The following is a 19,751-nucleotide window of genomic DNA, read 5'->3' as shown; positions in this document are numbered from 1 at the left end:
AGTGCATAAGAGGATACTGTCAAGATGGATAATTTTGTGCTTCAAGATCTGCTACCGCATGGCACGCAAAGAACCATTGAAAGCTATTTAGGCTTATTCCACCAGAGCCAAGACTTCCACTTCTGCTCTGGTTAAACTCTTGCCAGTTGCAGACATTTATAAAGCAGCTACCTGGGTGTCCCTCCACACCTTTGCAAAGCATTACTGTTTGGGCTCTGTGAGGAGGGAAGGTCACTTTGCTTGCTCAGTCCTTCAAGAGTTCTTGGAATAACCACCCATGTACCCATTTCCTGGTTGAAGGACTGCTTGAAAAATGTATTCCAAAGGTGAGGGATCTGTAGTTAGAAGTATCTATCAGAAGAAAAAGTTACTTACCTTTGGTAACGCTATCTCTAGTGGATACTATATCTACCTACAGATCCTCACCGACCAGCACTTCTCTCTGTTGCATGGCTGGTTAAACCACATATTCACCGTATTCACTTGAAATGCTTGGGATATGCTGGGATGTCACTGGAGCCATAAAGCACCCCTGTTAGCATAATGATGTCAGTTACCATCGATTATTATTATTGTGCCTTTGAGGCAACCAGATGACACCAACATCCATAAGGTGGGTGCAGTGTTCTGTAGTATGTTGAAGGTCTACGATCGTCTAGACACTCAACAGAGGCTAATTTGAACCATGTGATTCATAAATTGGGGTAATGTGCTTGATTGTGTTCTATCGTTGTTCGACTGAAAATTAGAACTGGGTGGATTGAGTAATCAGCTGTTGATATGGTCTGGGTTGTAGGGCTTTTTGATGGAGGAACTGGATCCAGTAAACACAAGAGGATGATGGACGGAGCGCTGAAATGTTTCAGACACTCACCCCCAGTCACAGATATTGGGTTGAATCCATCATTGTTGTTTAGCTCACTTCACCACCCCAGTTCCGACCCACCCATATGCAAATCAGTCTTGACCCTGTTCCTCATGGGACCAGTCCAGCCCGAACTGCCAAGCCAGGTCTTCCCTGGACCGGAAACAAGCATCCTGGGACCGGTTTCAGGGTAACACCCCTCTTCAGCCAGGCTAGCTTGAATCCTGGGGCAAAGTGAGCAAGGGACTTACGTCTGGGCATACCCTGCCAACTTAGGTTGAATAAAGCAAATACAAGAGGATGATGGATGAAGCGCTTAAACTTCTCAGCCACTCACCCCCAGTCACATAACTGGATACAGGAAACAAGGACCTCTTTTCTCTGGGTCAGTTTGTCAGTGCCCAGGAATGTTCTCAATGCAAAATTGCTTTCTGCTCACACCACATAAGCTTCAAAGGTGATGAGATATAAAATAAATAATAAACACAAACAAGCCTTCTCCCTTTATGATCAAAGGTTTGGAATTGGGCTGCTCTTACTCTTAGACTCTCCCCATTCTGCAACACTTCAGGGGAACAGACTCAACACCTAAGTTTTCTCATCATATCTGCTTTCAGCAATTGACTCAAGTCCAATCTGTGCCCTTTACCATTTGTCGGTCCCCCTCTTCATTTACCCCCTTACCTCAAAAAATATGTTAATTTATGTACGCGCAAACACCAATTTCTAAATGCTGGTGTGCTATCTGGATCAAAGCTTCACAAGGCACATATCCTTGCATTCAATAATGTTAAAGCACTTCCTTGTCCTCTGGAAGGTTTGCTTGAAGTCTAGGGATAGAGGTCTATGGGTTTTTCACAATGGAAAAGTGTGAGAGCTATATCAATGTCTTCAGTGATGTGCATTGGTGGAACTGCATATAAGGAAGGTAAAATATTATTGATGAAAACCAAGCTGCACCTACTTTTAAGAGCATGGCGTCGTAATTCAGTGTGTTCTTGTCGAATTGAGGGTGCAGGGCAGCACTTATCACAGAGAATGTCTGTGAAGTAGGTTCCTGACGACTGAGGTTGTATAATCCCAGTATGATGGTTAGTGTGCTGATTCTGGAACAAAAAAGGAGACATTAATTGTAAGTAATTTTACATTTATGGAAAGTAAAGAGTAATGTTTAGAAACATACGGGTAGAAGCAGTGTGCAGCTGTGAGAACCCACTGGGGGCTTACAAGAGATCCCCCGCAATAGTGTCCATTTGGGCCCTGGATTGATGCCATGAACTTCACTGAATTCTTTGCCACCTTATAACCTCCAATAATCCTGTCTCCAACATTTTCACCTAGAAAGAAGATAAAGCAACAAATAGTCAGCACCTCTCGAGTATACAGGTAACAAAGACACTCTATTTGATATCTCACATCTCTTTGTAAGGTTTGACATGTACAGTGCTTGCATCAGTCAAGAAGAACATATTGTATTCTATACATAACCTAACGGAGCTTTAATGTTTAGAAAAATGCCTACTCTACCCTTTAAACATGGTTAAATTGTCTTATCACTTAATGACATCTATAACTTGCCTAAAGCTCCTAGTATATGGTGTAGAAAATGCAGACAGGGCCTGGAAACTGAATGCCAAGTAGGAACTTTAGCTAACATTGTGCCATCCACAGGTATGGCGTGTACAATGTGCCTTCATGCCTACCATGTATAGCCTAACTGCATTAGCCTAAAAGCCTGATGTTAAAAATGTCAATAAGGCCCTTATTGGTGGATGGTAAATCATGCTTTTAATAGTAATAAGTCACCTGTAAGTAAGCCTTGTCACCCACATCTCAAAGTCACTGATATTTGAAAGTGGAACTTGTGCTAAATTAAAGTTTGCATGTTCCTCCAGTGAATAGATCGCAAATGCTATTTTCACTGGCAAGGATGTAGCTGGATCCTAGAAAATGTCAAAGTACAGATTGTAACATTTAATCTGTAACTTTTGATAGAAAATGACCGCAATGATCATTCAAAATCTTTTTCATATTTATTAAAAGTCTGATTCATCGATGAGGTTGGATTTTTTTCTTCAAATAGCAATTCCTTTTTTTGTTGATTTTCACTTGACATTAACACTACAATAACAGTGATACACATTCTCTCTATGTCCCCATCATGAAAGTCAGCACTCAATAACCATCACGATGCATAACAAATGTAAGATCAGCTTTACACTTTGTTCCTTCTGTCCTGCACCTTCCAGCACCAGATCAAACAGGTTGTGTCTTTCACATTCAAGCAACTTATTCAGTGTCTCCACTATCACTTGGTACAGATTATGTTTTGTCCTCTAAGTGTTCGAATTCAATTGCTATAGGATCCCACTCCAATGTAGTTCACTGTCCATTTTACGTTGAAGCCTATTATGCACCCTACACTCAGCAGTGATCCACTTCAGAAATTCTTTTTCCCTTTGGCGCATGTTAGGGTGTGCAGTTTGCTTCCATTTTATCAAAATAAATGTCTTTGCTACTGCCAGCCCAAATTCTATTATCTTCACATACTGTTTCGTGTTTTTAGTTCTGGGCACTAAACGAACACCAAGAGACATGTCTGAATGTTGTGCACGCTCACATTTGTTAGTGTTCTCAGGTTTGTGGTGACGTAATTCCAGAAATGTCTCATGTCATGCATTCCCACCACATATGTATTTAGGTGCCAGTGTTCGCTTTACATTCCAACAAGTATACGCTTGCTCCGGGTTCATTTTCCTGAGCATCAATGCAGTAATATACGTTCCATGCACACACTTATATTGGATAAATTACAGTCTTGCTTTACTTGTGACTGTTTTGTAGCTTTAATAAACTGTGTACCACCACGCACCCTCTAATTCCTCACCCATGTCCCTGTGCCAGTGATTTATAAGGCATTGTATTCTCTTGTGTACCTGTGGGATCTATACCCTGTAAATGGTGGACAGCTTCCTGCTCTCCACTAGTAACACCACCAGCTGGTTTGCCCTGTGTATTTCAGGATCCTGTGGAAATTCCGACCATACCTTCCATATTGTGGCTGCTATTCCTGCATACATTGGAAACGTAGTGGTGGGAGCACCACCTGTCACTGAAGACAGGAAACCCCATCAATGCCCCCCTCATAGACATCCTCCACATGTCTGGGTTTATCCCTCTGAGTCCACTCCCTTACAAATCTGGGCAAGTGTGGACACAGCATTGTTCTCCACGCCTCTAACTGTGGCATATACTTGCATTTATGGCCTTCCAATTTTGCAGCTATGAACCATACTGCAACCAGTGTTTGGAGATGTGCAGGTTTATGCCTGAGCAATTTCTGGATATTAACGGGGTGGACAACAATTCTCTATGGTCGATTAGTTTCTTCAGCAGTTGACTTACTGGATCTAGTGTAGCTTCTATAATCCAGGGGACCACATATTGTAATTGTGTTGCTTGTTAATATTTCCTGAAGCTCAAGCCAACAGTCCCACAGCTCTCCCAAGCCAGTCTCTTTATGTCCAGCGCTATCGTGGCTCTTCAGAGCCCCAGTATAGTAATTGCAGCACGTCATCCAACTTCCAGAAACACTTCTCTGCAATCAACATTGGCATGTGTGCAAACACATGCAGAAACCTGGGGAGAACTATCATCTCAGGTAAAGCTATTCTTCCCATCAGATGCATTGGAAAGTGCAGCCATGCATTTATATTTGTCTGTAACTTACACAGCATTGCTTCCACGTTATAAATCTCTGCTGGATCCTTACTATGCATTATCCCCAGGTATCTGAAAGAGGTTGTGATAATCTGCAACATTATTACTGAGACATCCTCCAACTCCGCCCCATTCATACGATACACAAAGGACTAATTTAGATATAAATGGAGTCCGGATAGTCTGTCTCTGTTAATGTGCACTCTATGTTATGCCTAGGCCTGGGCCAAAATTCCGTTCCGTTTGCGGAAATTGCGATAATTTGGCATTTTCGCGTTCCGCGGAAAGCGCGAAAATGTCAAAATTTCCGCATTCCCCAGCTTAGCGATAGTTTGTTTCTTGCTCGCGCTGTAAAATAATACATTCTCGCGTGCGCGCGATCGCCTTACCTGAATCCCCGCGTTCGCCGACAAGTTTTCCCGATCCGGTCACGTTCTCCACGAGATGTTGGATTGTTGGTAGCCATTTGCGCTGTCTCGCGACAGTTCGCACCCGCAGTAACGTCATGCGTCGCACGATCACGTCTTTCTTCTCGCGATCATGCATCGCGAGACAAGTGAACTGCATGGGTAAGTTGGCGAGCCGCGACCACGCAGAAAATACCGCGAACGGGCATCTTCGCGATATTTCCGCATGTTTGCGGAGATTTTTAACATTTTCGCGATAATTTGCGAAAGTGAATTTCGCAAATTCCGCCCACCCCTAGTTATGCCATGTCTCCAAGGTTTCTCGTATCCTCAGGAGAATGTCATCTACGTATAAAGTGATAATACTGTGTGTGCCTCCCAAGGAGATCCCATCCCCTATATGCCGTCTGCAACCCAGCCACCTTAGGGGCTCAGCTATCAGTGAAAAAGTCAGCAGTGACAGAGGGCATCTCTGTCTAGTTCCCCTTTGTATATGCCAGCTATTTGATAGCATTGTACCTATTTTAACGCACTTCGTACTATCTTGGTACGGAAGGAATGCCCACTGCAGGAATCCATCTCCCAGCCCATGACTACTTGGAGTTTGTTTCATGAAAGCCCGATTTAGAGTGTTGATGACTTTATGAGCATCTAGGCTCAACATTGCACATTTTTCATTAGTTTGGAGACATGTTCCATGATGAACATTGCTTTATGGTAGTTGTTTGTCCACCCACAAATCCTGCTTGATCAGGATTCACCACGGACTCCACTGGACTCGCCAGTCACCTTGCTAGTATCTTCCCTAAAATGTTTTCGTCCAGATTTATCACTGATAGCGGGTAGTAGGATTTGCAGTCTAAGATGTGTTCCCTGGGTTTAGGGTGGGCAACAATTTCTTCACAAAGAGTCTGGTAGCTTCTCTGTTTTCACTGCCTCATTGTACATATGCAAACGTGAGCTGGCTAGTAGCCCCACATATTCCTAGTAAAACTCCAGCGGAAATCTATCTCCGTGTGAAGTTTGATTTTTTGTATTAATATTTGGGAAAAGTAACTTTAAGAAAGTTACCTTTTTCATGTCTGATGCTCCTGAAGGCTAAGTTGCATTGGCCATCCAGCAGCTGCCCAGCCAATGTTTGAACTTAGTGAGGTGTGATGACTGCTCCCAGAGCAGAACAATGGCTTAGGCCTGGTGACTTGATGGAATGGATAAGAGGCATATGATTTCTTTCAGCTCACAAAGGACAATTGAGATGGGCCCAGGAACTTCATTAACCTGAAAGGGAGATCGGTGAAGACTTCCCATTCATAGTATAGTTTAAGGAGAGATTTTAAGAAAGAAAAGCTTTTGTCCACAAGGCCCACACTAGCCGGGCTAGCTCTGCACCCAGTGGGAAGGTAGGTAGCCATAAAACTATTTTGAAGTGGACAAATGCAAGGGAACTGCTAATTTCTCTCTCTACACACACACCCTTAGTAGGCACACAAGTTCCCTGCAAGGGAAGAAGGCCCGTGACATCTCAAGAGGTTGCTCCTCGAAATATTTTCCCATTGGTTTGGAAATGTCTAGGAGTCTCCCCCACCCACTGGCTAGTGCAAACTATAAATGTAGCACCCCAAGCAACACTCCTCAGAGCACTTCCCCTAAATTCTGTCCATGAGGACCCAAAAGCCTCAGAAATGAACCAGAAGAGCTGCTCCAGAAACCCTGAAAAGTTTGGATTTAGAATATTTTTGGACTTCCAAGGCCTCTGGAGCTATCAGTGGGACCTCTCGGCAAAGGTGTCCGATTTTGATACAACTTCTTCAGGTCCAGCTTAAGGCTTGACATGCTAGGGGATTTGGATCGCAGTAAAAAAGAGAAAGTCAGATGGTAAATCTTTTTACCTGGAAGAACATGCTTAGTGTATCTGCTTAGTGTATCTGCACGGTATCTCATTGCAGTCAACTTGAAATCATGCCTAGGTCCTGGTCTACCACCTCCTTAGACTATCATTGGCACTTAGGAGCCTTCTGGGCTGCAACGTAATCGGCCCCTTGGTTTACTTTCTGACCACCGCATTATAATTCTGGCAGCGAGAAAATAAACTGGCCGGTCATCCGACTGTTTTATGACAGGCTCAAGGAGCCCATTGGCCAGTCAGAACTGGCTGGCAATCCCAAAGGATGGGCCTTCCCGCCCTTGGGATTAGGATGCAGGGTTTCCGCCATGGTTTCCATGCCAGCCTGTCCGACATGGAAACCGTGTCGAAAAACGTGTTTGGGGGCCCTCAGCAGGGCCCCCATGTGTGTGTGCTCTCCGGTTGGGGGCCGAGGGAGCACCTATGGTGCCCCCCTGTTGATCCCTGCACCCTTTGGCAGGCACCCTGCCTGCCATGGGTTGGAGAGATGAACAGCACCTCCCATTTCCCTATGGGAGCTTATATGACAGACGGTTTATGGCCGTAATGCATGCTCCCATAGGGAAATGTGGGAATGCGACCAAACAGTGTTTGGTCACATCCTAATTAGGCGGTCAGGACTGCCGACCATCGATCGATTGGTCCCAGGACTGAGACGGTGTCTGGTGGACTTAAGTCCGTCCGGCATCTTAACTAGGACCTCTATGTTTTATGTCACTATTTTCACTTCAACATTTAAAAATTAATATCTACGCTTCACCTTATTGGATTTTTTTCATTTTAATGACATTCTTTTTTACTGAAATGTACTCTATGTTTTTAATTTGGTTTAGGATTTTTGTTGGTTGGTGTTTTGGCTTTATTTACTGTTTGATGCCTGAGTAAATACTTTACACATTGCTATAAGCAAAGCCTGCCCGCTGTGTTCCACATCTACCAGGGTGTTAGTTCAGATTAATTTAATGCCTTTGGGGTTCACACTAACAAATTAGTTTTATTATTTCTACAGGTAGGCCGCTGGTCACCACAAGTAATAGTTCACTTTCTTACACTTGCTTCTTACTTTTTAATCCTATAGCTTTCAGGCAAGTCTCCTGAACAAAAAGCAGTGTCAGATTAGGGCAGTTGTGGTTGTATTCCACAGCATTGATTTGCAATTCACTTTCCTGAAGTCCTACTGCAAATGAACCGCCATATAATTTACAAATAGATACATAAAACTGAGAGAGGGGATCAGACTTTTGAGTGGCATGGTGCTTCTGTTTTATAGAAGGATATATGTCTTTGTGAATTATGGAATGACAACACTGATGGAGTGGATATTTTAAGAGATATGCGAATACATGGATCACGTATGAAGTCCTGTTGTGAAGACGAAACACGTTGGTTGGGCTGAGCGAATTAAGAGTAAAATGGAAGACACAATGAACTGGCTTGCTTAAATATATTAATGGACTGAATGTGGAAAGAGTTGCTATTGGCCTCTAGAAACCTAGGGCCAGATGTACGACCATTTTTAGCTGTCGCTAATGGGAAAATCGGCCCACTTGTGACCGCTAAAAAGGGTTGTAGCATGTACCAAATCTATTTTGCCAGTGAGTAACCTGCTATAGATTCGCAAAATAGGTTTTGCAAGTCTCTATTAGGAAGGGATATTCTAAGGGCGACAATCCCTAATAGTGAGTCGCAGGAGGGTTGTAAGATTTCTTTGCGATTGTAAATGCGGTTGCAAAACAATCGCATTTACCACTAATTTCAAATTTGTGGGAAGCCAGTTGCAAACAGGAAGAGCCTCCAAGGGGACAAGCCCTTCTCCTTTGTCGTTGGCTGCAAAAATGTTTTTAAGAGCAGGCAGTGGTCCATGCCTGCTCTTAAAAAATGAAACATGTCATTTTTCTTTTTTAAATGCAGCCCGTTTACTTTTAAGAAAAATGGGCTGCATTTTAAAAAAAAAAGACAACTGCTTTATTGAAAAAACAATCACAGACATTGTGGTCTGCTGACCCCAGCAGGCCACCATCCCTGTAAGTTCCAGCCATGCCCAATTGTTCACAAAATGTGACCTGATTCATGAATATTAATAAGACAGGTCCTTTGCACCTAATTGGGAATCACAGACAGGCTCTCAGACTCTGTTGTATATCAGTGTTTGCGACTCACAAGATGCGAGTCACAAGAAAATGCAAATTGCGAGTCACAAGCACTGAGGGTCGTACATCTGGCCCCTAATACGGTGGCATTTATTTTGAAACTGTGAATTAGACTTTGCAAATTATACTTTGTATTGAGTACGCCTGTCTCTATTGTATGTATCTATTTGTAAACTATTCTAAACATTTGAGTTTTGGATGAGGGCACTAACCAGTGCGAAAAGAGCCGTAAGATCATACAAGGACTGATTTCTGGATACTTGCTTGGAATAAAAGGTACATGAGCTTTGCTCTTTCCAAAGGGGGCAACTACAGATTTGTAAACTACTACTGTGTAAATATAAATTGATGATTTTGAGACACGTGGGAGCAGCAAAGCTATACGTCTGTCTTCTTGTAATTCTTTAAACCAATTATGTAAGAATTTAGTTAACTTTGGTTTGGTATCTACCACCTAAGGTGGTCGACAAAGCATATATCAAACACACAAGAGTTGTAGTAAGGAATCCATAGATAGAGATGCTTGTGGATTGATAATTCCTAGTTCCTGTATCCTGGACATTAGGCATTGTAATGTTTGACCCCCTTGCAATTGAATTTTAACATTTGCTATGTATTTACTCCATTTTGTGTTTGATTTTAAACTATTTTTACTTTCTTTATAAAAAAATTAATACCGGCTCTCTCATAAGAGATTTTAAATAGTTAAACACCCTAAATTTACTTGCATACCTTGAATATTATCTTTGGGCACTATGTGCCAGCTATTGAAAGGTCCCATCGTTCTCCTTTTTTCTCAGCCTAATATGCCTTTTAAATATTTTATATTGTCTTGGTTTTAAGTAATCTACACAATAAAGCTTGTATTGAATTGTAGTAAGGAATACTTGAAGATAGTCTAAATCACTGGCAAACTGCCTGGGTACCATTTCAACCCATCATTAGTCACCCACTGTGCCACTCTATAAAAAGCCCTGCCTTATGCAAATCAGTACTCACTCTGCCAGTCCATTCTGAACTGCCATGCCAGGCCCCTCCAAAAGGAAACACAAGCAACCACAGACCGACTTTGGCCTTACACATACAAATACCCTATACACATTTCAAATCATAATTCAACATATTAAAATTCCATTCAGTCAGAACTTTCATAGAACTCTAAAAACTGAGTAACAAATTTAAATACCCATTAACTATCCACAGCTGGGTTTTAGAATGTTGAGTATAAAACTATTTCGGTCAGAATAGCGACAGTTTGCATAGGTAAGTCTTAGGTGTTCTATTGACATGCAATTCTTTCAAGTCTTTGTGATACCCCTTCTAATTTTTGGTGTAACCCTTGATTCTCAGTTCTGTCTCTTTGCAGCCCACTAACTGTGCATCCTATATCAACCAGGGAGAAAGAACTAAATGTGCATCCTATCTTAAATCAACCAGGGAGAAGGCACTAACTGTGCATCCTATCCTATATCAACCAGGGAGGAGGCACTAACAGTGCATCCTTTTTTAAATTCTTTTTTTTACATTTTTTATTTAGTTTTAGACACCCACCAGATACAGCATGAGAGGTCATACAAAAGCATACTGGCAAATATCCCACCCACACCCTCCCCCAAGATTCTCCCACCCACCCCACCCTGGATGGTCCTTGAGAAAAGGCACAAAGAAAAAAGATAAAGAACACAAGAATTGCGCCTGCTGGCATGAAAGACACCAAAAAAACAAACGGAAAACAATGTCTTACATGTAGCTACGAGATCTTGCAAATATTACAAACATAAAACATTAGGGCTAATTGGGCCATACGCATTAAATCACATGTACATATACTTTAGCGCCTAACCCCGATATCTTGATTGTCCTTAGACCATCTGATTAGCGGGGCCCAAATTTCCATCCCCTTGGCTCTTGCTCTCTGCCCCCTCCTAGCATATACTGCAGTCTCAAACCTAAACACTGCCAAGAGCCTCCCCAGCCATTGCTGACCCGTAGGTGGAATAGGACCGAGCCAATGAGTAGCTAAACAAAGTCTAAATACTGTCATAGCTACAAAAAGAAAGGTCTGGACCTGGGCTGGTAAATGAGAGCTGCTCACCCCTAGTACGATCACCTGTGGTGTCATCTCAATTTGCTGACCCAGATGGGATTCAAGAATCATACCAACTTCCCTTTTAATTATACCCAGATCGGGGCAGGAAGCAAACATATGTACTATGTCTGCTGCACGATAGCTACAGCATGGGCATGATGTTCCTGCCCCTCCTCCCCATTTAAAAATCTTCTCCTGTGTTATATGCAGATTAAACCAAGTCTTAAACCATTGCAGTTGAAGATTGACTGCTATAAATGAGGTTTGGGCCACATTAAGTGAATCTTCTACTTCCCCTAGTCCAACCTGTAGCCGCTCCTGCCAACGATCACAATGTTTGGGTAGATTATCAGTCATCGTCTCATTTAGTTTTTTATAAATCCCACCCTGTGTACCTACCCCCTTAAGTAACATCTCCACCAATGTCACCCTGGTGAACCCACTGCTGCCTCCCAGTTTCCTCGCTAAGAAATCTATAATCAGGAGAGATTTAAAAAACTGCCTGTTATCAATCCCAAAAGTTTCTTTAATCTTGCCAAAGGAAATCACCCCAGCTGCTTCCATAATATCACCAACCCTCCTGACACCTTTGTCGTACCACATTTTCATATACCCATCCTTAAAAAACAAGAAATTGATTCATTACCATACAGAGGGGGATAAGCATGTAAGCGACCCAGACCAATTTTTTTTCGAACTAAACTCCAAATTTTAAAAGCACACATCAATGTCTTGAACTTCACCCTTTTGTAATAATTAAAAACGGTATATTGTACGAGACAGCCCCTAGCCCCTGACCCAAATAATAACTCATAAATTGATGCTGGAGCCGCCTCTTGTACCTGATCAAGTTCAACCCTGATTAGACTTCCAATTTTAAATAATATAGCAGCCCAATGATATAGCTGTAGATTAGGGACCGCCCATCCGCCTCTGTCTCTAGGTAATGTCAGTAATTTTAGCGCTCTCCGAGGGCGACAATTAGCCCAAAGAAATTTAGTGAATAACTGATTCATATTTTTAAACCAAGTATTGTTAATAGCCAATGGTATCGCCCTGAAAAAGTATAACATTTTTGGCAAAACACCATCTTAATGACGTTGCTCCTCCCTATCAGGCTTAGCTTGAGATTATCTATGCAGTTAAATCTGTTTAAAATTTTAGAAGCAATGGATCCAAATTAGTTTCCACAATTTTAGACACATCTGCCATTATTTCCACCCCAAGATATGTTGCCTTCTGAACAACCCGGGGGTCATTGATCTGACATCCCTTACCAACAACAACAAGGGTTTTATTAGAGTTGAGTCGAAATCCCGAGCTATGCCCAAAAAAGTCAGCCTCTTTTTCGATTTCCACTAGTGCACAAAGTGGGTTAGGGGTCATAATAGCTAGGTCATCAGCATATGCCAAGATCTTTATGCCCCCCCTTACTGTGTATAGCTAAAATCTGGTTATTATCTGTTAATTTCCTAACTAAGGGGTCAATATACAAAGCAAATAAAAGGGGGGAGCAAGGGCACCCCTTTGCGCGTCCCCCTGCTAATTACCACAGGATCTGACAATTCCCTCATAATAGCAATTCTAGCCACAGTATTGTTATACATTATTGCGATAGCCTTGATGAAGCCTGTACCAAATCCTCTACTCTCCAGTGTTGCCCACAGAAACGGCCAGGAGACCCTATCGAAGGCTTTCTCCGCATCTAGCAAAATCAGCCCGATAGGGTCTCCCTTAATCCCTGCCTCATCAAGGTGAGCAGTCACCCTCTGTATACGATCTATTGTGCTCCTACCGGGAACAAACCCATGTTGGGTGAGTGAAACCAACCTCTTAATCACAGCGGCTATGCGATTTGCCAAAATCTTGGCATAAACCTTTACATCGCTATTAATTAACATAATAGGCCGATAAGACCCCAACTCTTTAACCGATTTCCCTTTTTTAGGAAAAACCACAATGTTAGCAGATCCCCATGAGTCGGGTGCCCTCTGCCCAGACTGTGCTTTAAGAAAGACATAAACCAAAAGTTCTACTAAGCAAAGAGCCAGTTTTTTATAGAATTCCCCTGGAATAGAGTCGGTGCCCGACGCCTTCCTGTTAGCCAGGTAGCTGATAACATACATAACATCTTCAGTCATAATGGGTATTTCCAATGCTTCTCTTTCTTCCCTATTTAATTTCCCTCCAGGAAGCTCCGCTAGATAATCCTGAATTTCTTTCTCCTTTCTAGTGATTTCTTCAGTATAAAGCTGTTGATAAAATCGCTGAAAGGCAGCCTGAATATCAGAGGCCTCTGAGACTAACCCATCTTGAGCATCAACAATTTTGAGAATTGCTCCCTGTGTCACCCTTTCTTTAGTGCATACTGCAAGTATATGTCCCACTTGCTCGCATTCGTACATTTTGGATCTCCATGCTGCATATTTCCCTGCTGCCTTGTTTGTTGAAACTTCTAAGATTTGAGATTTAGCTAATTCTACCCGAATTTGTACCTGGCCCACATCTCCCCCATCTATAATAGTTTCCACTAGTTGTGCCTCCGCCTCAGCTAGCTTGCCATAAAGTTCCTGCATATAGCGTTTGCCCGCTTTCTGAGACTGCCAACCATACCTTGAGGTTTCTCCTCTTATCCAAGGTTTCAGAGCATCCCATACAATATCAACCCGCGTGCTTTCCTTATTCTCAGATATAAATCTAGGGATCCATACTTTCATATGTTCAATATACTCCTGATCATAAAGGAGTGCCCTATCGAAAGTCCACCGAGGTATCTCTTTTTTACAAGCTTGAAGTGGGATCTCTAAGACTAACGGATTATGGTTGGACATGACCCTTTGAAATTTAGAAATCCAAAAGTTGATCGAGAGACCCTGGGACACAAATAAATAATCAAGCCTAGCATGTGTCTGATGTGGGGCTGAAAAAATGTGACGCCAGGGTCGTGGAGTGGTTGCGAGGCCCAAACATCTATGAGACCATGGATCATACATAAATTCTGCAAAGATTTAAAGACTTTAGGTTTACGACCTCTGCAAAGACTAGGCCCAATCTTCAGAGCGTTAATCCCCAGATTTAAATTAGAGTCACTTCAAATAATCAGAAGCAATGGCCAGCCAACAAGCTCCATATTTATACAATTAAAAAGGGCTGGATCATCGAACACTGAACCATAAACCGAGCAGAGCGTAAAGGAATAATTTTCAACATTGCATAACATGATTGCCCATCTGCCCAGATGATCCGCTTTAGACCGTGGGAAGCTAAAAATCTTCTTGCGAGCCATTATGGCTAACCCTTTTGTGTGATTGCCTTGGGTTGTGAAGGAAACTAGCTGATAACCTGCTAATTCTGCAATATTTTGTCTCCCAGCTTCGATATGTGTTTCTTGTAAACATATTATATCTGCATTAAGAAGTTGAATGTCTTCGTTGACCCTGCGCTTCTTAGGCTGACAATTCAAACTACATATATTAACAGATGCGATCCTTAGCTTACCCTTTGTCATTCATTAAATTTATTAATTTTCCAGTTGCCATAAAAAGAAAAAGAAAACATTTACACCTAATATGCCACAAAGTTTCCATGCCATTACAAAAAAAAATTCTGCCCAATGAATCAGCCCCCCTGAACCCGGCAAAATAGGTCCGTAGACCCTTGTGATGCCTCCTGCATCCTGCTGTTGCCCCCAGCGCCGCCACCTCTAAAGAGAAAAATTACATAATATGCCATATACTATCCGGACCAATATACTATTAGGAACCAATAGGAATTGGACAGGCGTTCTCTAGTTCTTTCCTCCCGAGATTTCCTGCCAATACTCCTGCACTTGAATTTCTTAACTAAACACTCTAATCACCCCCTTATATATAACCTTCAGTCGTGCAGGACTCATTAGATACACTTCACAGCCAACCTTCTGAAAAGGAGCAATTAAATGTCTAAGCCTCCATCTTCTCTCCACTGTTCTGTTGCAGAAGTCTGGCCTGACACAAAAAGTGTGTCCCTCTGCTGATCGTCTGGCTTCTGGTTGGGCCTTTTCAAAAACAGCCTGTCTCAACAAAAAATACCCAAAGAAAATCAAAATAGCTCTGGGTTTATCATAGTGGTCGCCCTGTCCCCTTTTTTTCCTGAGCATAAGAGGGAATCTGTGCACTCTCTGCACCTCTGCATCCCAGTTCCAGTGTTTTAGTTCCGGGAAAGCTCCCTTCAGTAGCCGCAGAGTAAATCCACGAATGTCCTCTCCTTCTGCGTTTTCTGCTATACCAAGTAGCCTCAAATTATTTCGCCTCTGACGATTCTCGAAATCATCGAGTTTCCACATGACATCAGTCATTCTTGCCTCGTTTGCCATTGTTTGTTGTTCTCTGGCCTCGGACCCTGCCTCCAACACCACTACCCGTTCTTCTAGTGACGCAGTTCTTTCCGTAATTTCTGAGCAGGTTTTATTGACCTTCCTTATAGCCCCTTGTAGTTTTTTAGTTGCCAAATGTGCTCTCTTATGCTCCTGTCGGGCTTCGACTTGCATTTGTTTGAGTGTGGAATATATCAATCCCATTGAAGGAGAGGAATCAGATATAGCATTCGATCCGGGTAATAGCTTGCCAGCCTCCAACTGAGTACTATTGTTTACTAGCTCTTTGGCCTCAGAGCCCAAAAGGGTCCCTGAGTAATCCCATTTCATCTGATCAGGTTGGCTAACGTCAGATTCAAATCCCACACTTAGAGAGATTTTTCCACCCATGCTTTTCCATCTTTTCTGTGCAATAAACAGTTTCTGAGTGACGGGTTCCGCCTCTGTGCTATTTGACTCCTCTCTAGAATTATCGAGATCAGAAGCCCCCAGCTCGCTATCATTAGATAGCTAAGAGTCATCTGTAAGGGAGTCAAATTTTACTTCTTTAGGGGTTCTCATGTCTTTCAGTTCTGTCATAACAGTGCCAGATTTTGTAGTTAAATTGGATCCCACCGAATCAGACTCCCCTCCGTGTCTCTCCGCAGTACCCAATTGCACCTCTAACACATCTCTTCCCCCAGCCGCACACTCCCCCAGTAATGCACAAGAAGCATTTGACATATTCAACAGGTCTGTTTCAATATGAGCCGAGATCATATTACTCACATTTCCAGACACTTCGCTTGTTCCTGCTTGCTTCTTGCTACTCGCTCCGTTTTTACCAAATGTCCTTTTACCACTGAGTAACCCGTGTCCCGAGAACATCCCTGGGACTGTCGGTTGTCAGGGTTTCCCTGTTGCTTCCAAAGGACGCTGCTCTCGTAGCTGGTGTGTAGGGGAAATGGACACTACAACGCAGCCATTTCCACGAATAACCATAACCACGCATGCATTACAACGCATGCGTGGTTACCACGAAAAGTCTTTACCACGCATACCTTTACTACGTGATACGTAGTAAAGGCATGTGTGCTAAAGATAATATTAAAAAAGGGGGCTTGGGGGATCTCCCCCCCTTTTCCCCAAAAAAGCATGCAAAACATAAAGGGGGGTTGGGGGGTCTCCCCCCCCAAAAAAACACACCTGATTCTGTCGCGATGTGGAGGCAATCGGCGTCTTTAGAGGAAACGGAAACACACTTCCGCTTCCTCTTTACGACGTGTGACGCAGATTGGAAGAGTTTACAGAGAAGAGAGGACGTAGAGAGGTAAGGGGGAATTTAGTTTAAGAAAATAATGAGGGGAATGTGTAGCGAAGGGGTAAATTTAAGGGTTTGTGGGTGGGGGAATCGCAAAAAGAAAACATTTTAAGGTTAAGGGCAGGGGAATTTATTAGAAGGAATGGGGGCGGGGGGGTCGCACAGGGGTACAGGTAAGGGGTATTATAAAAAAAAAGAACATTACCACTAAAATGCCTTTACCGATATGCGTGGTAAAGGCATTTAAGTGGTAAATGTTATTCATGGTAATGGCATTCGCAGTGTAACGCATGCGTGGTAAAGGCATGCATTGCATCGGAATGCATTGTAATGACATACAACCGTGTGTAGAGCGTATCTCCTCCTCCTTCTCCCTTTCGACACATGCCGGGGGAGTAGCGTCTTCATCCGTGCGGCCAGCCAGCTTCTTCCGGGGTAGAGGCAAACCTTGCTGCGAAGACTGCGCGCCTTTCGCACCGCTCGCCGAACGATCCTTAAGGACTTTAGTGGTTTTTGGAGGCATCCTAATAAGCCACGGGTAAATGCCCGCCCGGCGATAAACCTGCCAAAGGCATCTGTCAGCCAGGACACCAATCGTCGCGTGAATTGCCTAATTCCAAAGGTAAGATTCATGGTATAGTTCTCACATCTTTATCCCGTGAGGTAGGAGCAGCATTCACAGCAGTCACACAGCCGCCATCTTGCCCCTCACCACTGTGTATCCTATATCAACCAGAGGGGAGGCACCAATTGTGCATCCTACCCTATAACCACCAGGGAGGAGGCACTAAGTGTGCACCCTATATTAACCAGGGAGGAGGCACTAACTGTGCATCCTCTACTATATCAACCAGGGAGAAGGCACTAACTGTGCATCCTATCCTATATCAACCAGGGAGGAGGCACTAACTGTGCATCCTATACTATATCAACCAGGGAGAAGGCACTAACTGTGCATCCTATCCTATATCAACCAGGGAGGAGGCACTAACTGTGCAACCTATATCAACTAGGGAGGAGGCACTAACTGTGCATCCTATACTATATCAACCAGGGAGGAGGCACTAACTGTGCATCCTATCCTATATCAACCAGGGAGGAGGCACTAACTGTACATCCTATATCAACCAGGGAGGAGGCACTAACTGTGCATCCTATCCTATATCAAACAGGGAGGAGGCACTAACTGTGCATCCTATCCTATATCAACCAGGAAGGAGGCACTAACTGTGCATCCTGTCCTATGTATCAACCAACGAGGAGGCGTTTGAATATATGACATTTGAGCAAATAGTAAATGCGCCATCCTCTTCTCTTAAGACTCATCAATTGTCCAAAAGATTTTCAAGATTCTGAATCTTTTTCATCTCATCCACCTTGCTTTCTAATTTTCAACTACCTTGGATATATGAGAATACCGTGTGAAAGTAGAATTGGGAAAAGAACAACCACTTGAGACAACAGGCTTCTGTTTTTGTCAAGGAGAGTAAGAAACTGCAGCTTAGGAAATATGTAGGGCTGTCTTTTTTAACCAGTGTTCTATGTACAGTAAATGTAAATATTGTTAAGATGATGTTCAGGAGATAAGAGCATTGCAAAATTGCTTTGTTGCAAAGTTCCAATGGCCTCAAAAGTTAGGTAACTTAATGACACTCTTTTCAAGAATACAAAGTCTTGATAAATCAGAGAGCTTGTACCTACTTTATCATTCTCAATGAGCAGGAAGACAAAACAAACTCTTCATAGTCTTTCAGAATTCTGTTTCAAAATGTTCAGCAATACTCTTTTATGGCAAATTCCATTACAGACGTTCCTCTTATGCATACATGCCAACATTTGTAAAGCTGAAACACCAAATGGCGATGCAGCGCGCGCAATTAAATTCGTTTTATTTATTTATTTATTTACATTACTCCGGTCGGCCGTGAGCCGGAGTTTACTAACCCCCACCCTGCCCCTCCCCTGCCCACCGCCAAGCAGCAGTCCCTCCAGGAGCCACTACTGGATGACACTTATACATAGTTATTATGCAGAAGATGGTAATCCTGCTGTGATTCAGAGAATCCTTATGCAAAATAAATTAGGCTAGTTTTAGAGGAAAACCACACAACATTTATGCATCACCTAACTTGGTAAAACTGTTATGTAGTATAACGGCACGGTAAAATGTAGGTGAAAGGTTAGGTGATTAACTAAGCCTATGTTGGGGTGCATTACGAATCATAACAATAGGAGCTCTGCAAATTTTCTCTTGATTAGATATCCAACTGAGGCTTAAAGGGCGCCCTTCCATTTCTGTGCAATGCTGGCTTGAAGAGCTACTGGGTCTTGTGCAGAAGGTCCGTAAAATCGAAAAAATGAAGTGATGGCATGTGTGCTACTTTCATGGTCAGACTGAACACTGGGGAGAAAGGGGTAAAGAAATCCTGGATAAATCATCGAGGAAGAACAATATCTCCTTTAATTCATTTGCTGCTGCTAGATGTTAGACAGGCAATGGAGAAGATGAGAGATTAACTTAGCCATTAAGAGGAAATTCCTAGGCACTGGCGTAGAAGCTAAGATTGTGTAACCAGGCAAACCAAGAGAAACTTAGAAGCGTTAACTCTTCTTGATCTCTGAGGTGGTATCCAGTTTTCTGGAAGAATGACAGATAGATCCAGCAGGAAATGAGCAGGAGGTGCAAATAACAGAAGGGTTAGAATATTAGTGATAGAATTAGAGGCTGTTCTGGCGGAGTGTGCTTGGGAAGACGCTCCCGTGGCCAGAGTTGACTTTGTTCAAAGTTTCATTTAGCCCACGTAGATGTTTGGGCTTCCCTTGGATTCTTTTTTAGGGTGCCAATAGTCTGGAGTACAGTGAAGGGGCACCAATATTAAGGAGAGTAAGACTTCAAGGCACTACTTGTGCTTTGTGCACAACAAAAGTTTGAGTACTGGGGTGGCAAGAGAAGTCTTCATGGA

The 19,751-nt window shown here is 42.9% G+C and overlaps 1 protein-coding gene across 2 annotated transcripts in view; it reads right to left on the bottom strand.

Annotated features, from left to right (window-relative positions):
• Positions 1-19,751, bottom strand: part of LOC146867306 (trypsin-like) — a 97,364-nt gene that overhangs the window by 30,788 nt on the left and 46,825 nt on the right. For both annotated transcript variants that reach the window (XM_085614900.1, XM_085614894.1), the window contains exons 3-4: positions 2,049-2,202; positions 1,830-1,971 (exon numbers count right to left, since the gene is read on the bottom strand). In XM_085614900.1, the coding sequence (XP_085471026.1) occupies positions 1,830-1,971; positions 2,049-2,202 (296 nt within the window). The remainder of the gene's footprint in view (positions 1-1,829; positions 1,972-2,048; positions 2,203-19,751) is intronic.

Source organism: Triturus cristatus, chromosome 1_2 (assembly GCF_964204655.1).
Source record: "Triturus cristatus chromosome 1_2, aTriCri1.1, whole genome shotgun sequence".
Taxonomy (NCBI): domain Eukaryota; kingdom Metazoa; phylum Chordata; class Amphibia; order Caudata; family Salamandridae; genus Triturus; species Triturus cristatus.
The sequence above is the reverse complement of the archived record's forward strand: the minus strand, read 5'-3'. Positions and strand labels throughout refer to the sequence as shown.